The sequence below is a fragment of the Fusarium graminearum genome, chromosome 1 (genome assembly GCF_000240135.3).
Source record: "Fusarium graminearum PH-1 chromosome 1, whole genome shotgun sequence".
Lineage (NCBI taxonomy): Eukaryota > Fungi > Ascomycota > Sordariomycetes > Hypocreales > Nectriaceae > Fusarium > Fusarium graminearum.
In genome coordinates, this window is record NC_026474.1 from 11,216,893 (window position 1) to 11,225,769 (window position 8,877).

The window sequence follows — 8,877 nt, forward strand, 5'->3', positions numbered from 1 at the left end:
GGACATTAAGCCCGGTGTTCGGATGGAAGATATTATGTAGAGGAAAACATGTTTTTCCCGAAGTCCCCTTGCTCTTTGCAAAGCTTCACCTGTTTGGACCGCATAACAGCAAATAACAAATCATCACAAGATCAACGTCTTGCTTTTCATTATACCATCAGTTCCGATTCCGTGATCATGACTTCTGGTACAGGCAGTACCACCGCGATGCCTATCGCTGTCGTTGGAATTGGTTGTCGCTTTCCTGGTAATAGCTCTAACCCGGAGGCACTTTGGAAGCTTCTCAGTGATGCTCGGAGTATGTAATATCTTATCTTTGGCTGAAGTATCCATGGTAGATGGGCGTAGTCAATGACTAACGCGACCACAGGTTGCTATTCCAAGGTCCCGCCCGATCGATACAATGTCGATGGCTTCAGACACCCCAGTAATAAACTCAATACTACTATTGCAGAAGGTGCTCATTTTCTCTCCGAGAACATTGCAGCGTTCGATGCAGCCTTTTTCAACATTGCTCCGATTGATGCCAAGTCCATGGATCCTCAGCAGCGTATGCTCCTTGAAGTTGTCTATGAGGGCCTGGAGAGCGCTGGAATTAAGATGGAGGATACCACTGGGAGCGACACGAGCTGCTATGTTGGGACATTTACTCGAGACTGGTCTGATATGCTTATGCGAGATCCCGAAACTGCACCCAAGTATAGTGGTGCAGGAATCGGCTCAGGCATGCAGGCAAACCGCGTTTCCTGGTTCTTCGATTGGCACGGCCCAAGCCTTACACTCGATACGGCCTGTTCATCAAGTTTGGTAGCTCTGCATCTGGCCTGCCAGTCTATAAATGACGGCGTCTCCAAGGTCGCAGTCGCGGCTGGCACAACACTGATGCTGAACCCGGACATGCCCATGTGGATGTCCAACATGAGTTTCTTGTCAGCTGATGGTCTCTCCAAGTCCTTCGATGCCAGTGCGGACGGGTACGGCCGTGGTGAAGGTATAGCGGCTGTCATTCTCAAGTCTTTGGACCAGGCAGTTCGCGATAGAGACCCCATCAGAGCCGTCATCCGAGGTACCGGGATCAATCATGATGGACATACCCCGGGTATCACACTACCGAGTGCAAGTGCGCAGGCTGATCTTATCAGTTCTGTGTATAAAAAGTCTGGTCTTGACTATGATGACACAATGTATTTCGAGGCACATGTAAGTATTGGAGTTCGAGGTCTACATGATATTGTCTTAGTATCGGCTAGCTAATTCGTTATGTAGGGAACCGGTACTGCGGCCGGCGACTCAGTTGAGCTTCGAGCTATTGGTGCAAGCGTCACTAAGAACAGGGATTCCAGTAAGACATTGGTGGTTGGTTCGATCAAATCAAATGTAAGTCAACAGCATTGATTCATCGTACGGACACAAGCTGACTTGAACATGCTAGATTGGCCATACAGAAGGTGCTGCCGGATTGGCTGCTTTCATTAAAGCTGTTCTAGTTGTGGAAAAGGGGTTGATTCCACGAAATATTCATCTGAACAACCCTAACCCCAGGATACCCTTTGAAGAGCTCAAGATCCAAGTCCCGACTGTTGAGATTCCATGGCCAACGCCAGGTGTAAGGAGGGCTAGTGTCAATTCATTCGGCTATGGTGGGACTAATGCCCATGCAATTCTGGACGATGCATCAAGCTATTTGGAATATTGGCATGAAAGACAAATTCACCAGCAAAACAGCCCACAAATGACGGAACACAGTTCTTCTGCCAGTTCTGATGCCGGGTTCAGTGCAGACTCCGGAGTCCTGGTAGACTTTGTCGACAAGCAAAGTTTACCCAGCTCATTTAAAGAGACCACCAACAAACGCCTATTCGTTTTCTCGGCCCATGAAGAATCTGCCGCCCTGAATATGAAACAGAGATACGCAACCCATCTGGAGGAAGAGGCTTCAAAAGCGATGTCTACTTCAATTACTAGCTATCTTGACAGATTGGCTTATACACTTGCTACAAGACGTTCCATACTGCCGTGGAAGACCTCCATCGTAGCTGGAGGGTTGGATGAGCTCTTGCGAAATTTGGCATCCTCGGAGATCAAGCCATTTAGATCTCTGAATAAGCCGCGTCTCGCTTTTGTGTTCACCGGACAAGGAGCCCAATGGGCAGGGATGGGGCGCGAGCTTTTTGTCTACCCAGTTTTCAAAGATTCTGTCGTTGCTGCCGACAATTATCTCAAGCGTGAGCTGGGTTCCTCATGGTCCGCTCTGGAGGAATTGAGTCACAAAGAACCAGCTTCCCATTTGAACCTTGCCAAGTTCGCTCAGCCCTTGTCAACTATTCTGCAGGTTGCTCTTGTTGAACTGCTCCAGTCTTGGGGCATTGAGCCAATCGCTGTTATAGGGCATTCAAGCGGAGAAATAGCTGCGGCGATGTGTGCCGGTGCGATATCACGAGAAGTCGCATGGAAGGTGTCCTATTATCGAGGGAAGCTATCGTCCGAGATGGCAGACAATTATCCCCATCTCAAGGGTTCCATGCTTGCAGCAGGTTGTTCCAAGACTAGAGCTCTGGATTACATGGGTCAGATCACCGCCGGAACGGCTCGGGTCGCTTGCAACAACTCTCCGCTATCAGTTACAGTCTCAGGAGACGCAACTGCTATAGACCAGTTGGATAGCATCCTGAAAGCCGAAGGAGTTTTCTCCCGCAAATTGAAAGTCGAAAACGCCTACCACTCTCACCACATGGCCAACATAGCTGAGGCATATCTTGAAAGTATTGCCGACTGCAATGGTAGAGAAGAGGAGACCACCATCAAAATGATGTCCAGCGTTACTTGCAATGTTGTGAAGCAGAGAGACCTCGGACCCTCTTATTGGGTACAGAATCTAACATCCCCAGTCGAGTTTTCTGATGCGTTGACTCGACTGTTGAACGGGGACAGGAGTCGACGCAGGAGAGCAGGGGAATCCGCAGTCGATTTTTTGCTCGAGATTGGACCGCACTCAGCCCTTCAAGGCCCAATTAGACAAGTTGTAGCCGCTGGCGGTTTCAAGAATGTTAATTACGGGTCTGTCCTAACAAGGAACAAGAGTTCATGTTCAACAGCTTTGGAGACAGCAGGTAGACTGTTCACCCATGGTTTTGAGGTCGACATCAACTCTGTCAACATGGCAGTCAACCAGGATACGCCATTAATTGGACTACCGACATATGCATGGAACCACGACAAATCGTACTGGTGCGAGTCTCGTGTGAGCAAGTCGCATCGCTTCAGATCTCATAACCGGGTTGATCTTTTGGGTGCCCCCGTATCAGACGTAGTCGATGGAGACCCTGCCTGGAGGAACTTGTTGAGGACTTCTGAAATGCCGTGGATTCGTGATCATAAAGTCCAGTCTTCTATCTTGTACCCTGCAGCAGGCATGATATGCATGGTCATTGAAGCTGTCTTACAGATTTATGACCCCACGACACTGCCTGACCAGGTTGAGTTGCGGAATGTACAACTCGAACGCCCTATGATCATACCAGATGGTGATACTGGCATTGAAACGAAATTGCAACTCTTGCGACCTAAGCTTATGACGTCCGCGGAAGATTGCTATGAGTTTAGGATTTCAAGCGGCTTAGAGGGAACGCCTCTGCAGTTGAACTGTTATGGTTATGTGATTGCTAAATTTGCATCAGATCATCCTCCGATCAATTCTTTCAAGACCGAGCTGCAAAATACCGAATCTGCCTGTCAATCACCTCTTGCAGTTGAACACTTCTACTCGAAGACCAAGCAAATAGGTCTTGAGTATGGTCCATCATTCCAAAACATGATCGATATTGGTTATTCTGACAACATGGCTTGCGCCTCAATCGTTGTTCACGACACAAGATCAATTATGCCGTCTCATTACGAAGATGACCATCTAGTTCATCCATCTAGTCTTGATTGCATGTTTCAACTCTTATTCGCGGCCTTTGGACCAGAGTTTGAGGAGCTGGACACTGCTTTTATTCCGTCATCGATCGACAGCATCAAGATCTCCTCAATGTGCCCTAAAGGACCTCTAGCACAGTTTCGAGGCTTCGCTCACCTCATTGATGTGAGGCAGAGCAACGTTACAGCAAATATTGCTTTTGGCAATCCTGTCAGTCTGGAGCCCATGATACAAATTTCACACATGCGATGTCGGCAGGTAGCTTCTACTTCTCAACCTATTTCGAATGTCAAGGATGTAAAAGCCCGATATGGAATTATTAATCGAGTTCCTGACCTCCGACTTATGCCACTCACTGGTATATCTGATATCCTGCAGCGGTGCATGGAAAAGGAGACACTTCAAGATGATGAAGAACGCCTCGCGGCTTTGGAAAGCTTAGCTCAAGTATGTTATGCACGAAAGACCAAGTTCCACCAACCTTTCCAAGCACAACTAACCTTTACACTTAGTTTATAAGCCTCTCACTGCAAATTGAGCCCAGTATGTCCATACTAGAGATCTCTGATGGGGATTCTGTGGCTCTAGGTCCTATACTGGAAAGGTTGACGAAATCGCGAGATTTGGGTATTGCATCCGCAAACTGGACAATCGCAAGCCCGAATTCCAACTCCCAGACCCTCATAGAGGAACAAGCACAACAGCAAGCTTCAAACCTATCTTTCAAATTAATTACACCTCAAGATGCTTGGAACAATGAGTATCTATTTAATTCCCAGTATGATTTAATTATCACTACTGGTCATCATAATTATGGCCAGCAGGATGTGCAGCGTTTGAGTCAGTCACTCAAACCGTATGGCTGGTGGGCGCTGGTGTCACAGCCTTCCGCTAAGGATAATCTGCAAGACTTCGCCAGAACAGCTGGTTTTCAAGACTTCACTGATGTCTCTGAAGACAAAAGACTTGATGAACAAGCGACTGGCGTTATGATTGCGTCTAAATCCATCCAAAAACGAAATCCCGAAGGACAAAGTGCGACAACACTACTACTTCCTGAGAGGCCATCTAGGTCTTGCTTGGTAGTGTCAAGCCACCTAGTCCAACTTTTGGAATCTCATGGGCAGTCTGTCCAGACGCACTATTTGCTTGATGGACCGATAAGCCTTCAGGGCATGCACTGCATTTCACTTCTGGAGATGGATGACTGCCTCGACCTGGGTGAGTCTGCCACTCAGTTCAATGCTCTCAAGGAGTTCCTGTTCGGAGCGAAGAAGGTTGTTTGGGTCACACAAGCCTCAAACCCTCTGCACGGGATCATCGTTGGTTTATTCAGAACTATGAGGAACGAGAACCCGGACCGTGATCTGACGACTATCCTTCTGGGTTCATGTGCTCGGACTGATATGCAGCAAGCCTCACACCGTATATACGATACGTTCTGCTCCGCCACGGGGGAGAGGGAGTACATAATCGAAGACGGCATTTTGTGGATCACCCGTTATTCCTCCGCCAAGGATCTCAACATCAAGGTAGCGAACCAGTTGTCCAAGACCGCATACGAGCCCATGCGTTTGCGAGACACGAGCATTCCTCTGGTGCTCCATATAGGCCATCAAGGAACGCCAGAAAGTCTGCGATTCGAGCCAGATATCATGAAAAGGGAATTACTGGCGGATGAGGTAGAAATTGAACCACGGGCTTTCGGCATTAGGTGCGTTATTGAAAATGAAATATCGATACATTATTCCAACTAACTGTCAAACAGGTCACAAGACATTTCTACAGTGATGGGACACGGCGAAGAAACGTTCTTGAGTTGTGAGTCGAGTGGTGTTGTGCGTAAAGTTGGAGCCGCAGTTTCCGATTTTGTGCCTGGTGACCGAGTCCATCTCATCACTCCGAAGCCCTTCAGAACATGTATCCGTATTAAAGCAAATTATTGCCATAAGATACCAGGAGATCTCACATTTGCTGAGGCGGCATCTATCTCATCCGCGTTCGTCACCGCGCTCAGCTGCACGAGAGACTTGGGAAGACTGCAAGCTGGTGAGAGCATTTTGATTCATTCTGCAGGCAGCGACATCGGCCAAGCGTCTATTCAACTAGCAATAAAGCGCAGAGCTGAAGTATTTGTTGTCGCGGAATCCTCGTCGGATGCAGAGCTGCTAAATGAAAGATATGGCATCGACGAGAACCATATCTTTACGGACTCTATTGGCACGCTTGCGGAACAAATCAGCCTTGTGACTGGCGGTCGCGGCGTAGATGTTGTTTTCAACTTCTTATCGGGTGAATCGATCTATCAGAGCTGCAAATGCCTTGCTCCATTTGGAAGATTTGTGCAAATCAACCAAATCCAAGGACTGCTAGACTCCAGACCGCTCGAACGAGGGATTTCGTTTGCACAGTTCAGTTTCGACTTCATGCTGTCCTCGTATCCTGACAAGATCAACAACCTCGTGAAAGATATTACTGCCTTAATGAGTGAGGGTACCATCGGTCCTGTGTCTCCTTTGACAATCTTTACCTCCACCCACCTACAAGACGCATTTCGCAGTGTGGGAACAAAAGGCGGAACAGGCAAAACAGTGATTACCATGGGACAGGATGACATGATCACGGTGCACCCATCTGTGGTTAATACATTGCAGCTGAATCCCAGTGCTGCATATGTAATTGTTGGTGGCTTAGGGGGGATTGGCAGAAGTGTTGCTCTACATATGGCCAAATCTGGGGCCAAGCATTTGATCTTACTGTCTAGATCAGGCGCATCAGACAAAAGCGCAAAGACGTTGGCTGCAAAGTTAAAGGCGAATGGTGCTTCGGCAGCCTTTCATACTTGCGACATTAGCAATCCAGATCAGGTCAGAGGCGTCATGGAACAGTATGACGGCATGGAACTGCCTCGAATCGCAGGATGTATACAAGCAGCCATGGTGCTGCGTGATGGGTAAGTGATAGCTTCCTTTAACCCTAATTTTCGCGGTACCCTAACACAAAGCAGTATCTTTGAGAGCATGACGCATGATGATTTCAAAGTATCCCTGAGACCAAAGGTACAAGGTTCTTGGAATCTTCACCAGTTCCTACCCCGCGATCTCGACTTCTTTATCATGATCAGCTCTATCTCGGGCATCACTGGCAACCCTGGACAAGCGAACTATGCAGCCGGGAATTCATTCATGGATAGTTTGGCGCACTACCGACGACAGCAAGGTCTTGTTGCCACAAGTATCGATCTGGGTCTTATGCTGGATATCGGTTTTGTCGCAGAACGCCAGGGCACCAGCAACTTGAAGAAATGGGAGAGTGTGGGTATGTATGAGGAAGAATTTCTTCTGTTGATGTCTGCAGCGATGCGCGGGCATCAATCTGGTCATGGTGATTGGAAGTCGTCCGAGATGCCTGCCCAAATTATCACGGGACTCGCTACCGGCGGCCATGTTGACCAACACTCACTTGAGCCTCCGTTTTATTTCTCAGATCCAAGGTTCAAGGAACTCACTGTCTCTGAGTTGCGACCAGAATCGCTTGGCCATACGCAAAAGTCTTTTGCTTTGCGCGTAGCACTGGAATCTTCAAAAAGCCTAGGAGAGGCCTCCCACATCATCGCCGATGCCATCAAGGAAAGACTTGCAAAAGTCATAGATAAAGATACTGAAAATATTGAAGAGGGGAAACCGCTTCATAGTTATGGCATTGACTCATTATCAGCAGTAGAGATGCGGAACTGGCTCCTAGAGGAGATGCAATGCGAAGTTGGAATCTTTGAGATTCTTGGTAGTACTAGTATATTGGCTTTAGCAGATAAAGTTGCAAACTCGAGTAAGTTTGTAACTCGCTTGGCCAGTAGCCTATAAAGGCAGGATTGTAAATGGCTCTACTATAGTAATTGACTAGAATACTTGATTCATTTCACTTGATTTTGAAATGATAGGACGCCAGCCTAACAGCAAATTGCATCTGTTTAACAGCAAGCATAGCCCAAGTGTACCTAGACTACAACTTAGGTTCAACACGTCTCTGGCAGAATAGTGGATTGAGAGTCCCAAGTTGTCGGTCCCTGGAACTAACGACGAAAAAACAAACAATACACCAGCATATTAAGACTTGTCCCAAGTTGGGCATTTGTATGCACATTTCCAAGCTAAGTGCTTAGTACATGAGATAGATTAGCCGCAGAATCCCAACATCCCTGACACTTCCGCTGCCTGGCCTAGTGCAAGTCTCCCTTGCCACCAGAATCACAACTAGTAAAAGGAAGCTTTGGGCCACAATACATGTCGCTTTCAAACTTGCTGGCGGGACCGACGAGAAGATAACCGTTCCAAGTACCACCATGCGTGAGATCCAAACACTCTGTTCGGCACAGCTTACCCCCACTGACATTCTTGAGATGGTGCTCAATTGCACCAGCAATGGTGCTTGCCTCTGCTGTGGTATCGCAGTGACGACCAGTAGCCTATAAACCAGCTGTTAGCAAATAACTCTTCGAGGGCAGAGCACATCGTACTTACGTAGTATCTGTACTTGACTTTGCCGTTACCGGCAGTGCCGCTGACAGTTGCACAGCTATTGCTGTTACTCAAAGACTTGGCAGCATTACCTATGAAGTCAGCATACTTGGCGTCAAACACTAACCAGAGAAAGGGACTTACCAAGCGCGATACCAATAGCTTGTAGCCCGGCAACGATAGTAACGCAGTTTGCCAGATGTTGCACACTCACGTATTCGCAAATCTAGCAGGGCTGATTAGTTGCTGTTCCTACTACTTGAAGCACATTATTTGCTTACCCTGACATTAGTTCGTTCTTGCAGCGAGCTGTCCGTGCCATTCGCTACTTCGAAATCTTCAAGCTCGTACTGAAAGGTTGCGTCGGGGTAGTATATAGATACCTCCTCAGTATCCCGCATAACGAAGCCAGAACAGGTGCCATGCAGCAAGAATGTTAAA

General features: G+C 47.7%; 2 protein-coding genes across 2 annotated transcripts; one reads left to right on the forward strand and one right to left on the reverse strand.

Moving 5' to 3' along the window:
- Window positions 1–48: 48 nt before the first annotated feature.
- Window positions 49–7,957, forward strand: FGSG_10548 (uncharacterized protein; the record flags this gene model as incomplete). Its single annotated transcript, XM_011321244.1, has 9 exons — window positions 49–298; window positions 371–1,200; window positions 1,267–1,377; window positions 1,433–4,366; window positions 4,432–5,633; window positions 5,688–6,872; window positions 6,927–7,237; window positions 7,277–7,747; window positions 7,860–7,957. The coding sequence occupies 9 exons, from the start codon at window positions 49–51 to the stop codon at window positions 7,955–7,957; spliced, it is 7,392 nt and encodes a 2,463-aa protein (XP_011319546.1).
- Window positions 7,958–8,001: 44 nt separating this feature from the next.
- On the reverse strand, window positions 8,002–8,858 carry FGSG_10549 (uncharacterized protein). The gene is made up of 4 exons (XM_011321245.1): window positions 8,718–8,858; window positions 8,581–8,662; window positions 8,440–8,528; window positions 8,002–8,384 (listed from the first exon to the last, which is right to left on the reverse strand). Exons 1-4 carry the CDS (start codon window positions 8,835–8,837, stop codon window positions 8,139–8,141), a joined length of 537 nt encoding a protein of 178 aa, XP_011319547.1. The 5' UTR covers window positions 8,838–8,858; the 3' UTR covers window positions 8,002–8,138.
- Window positions 8,859–8,877: the final 19 nt, after the last annotated feature.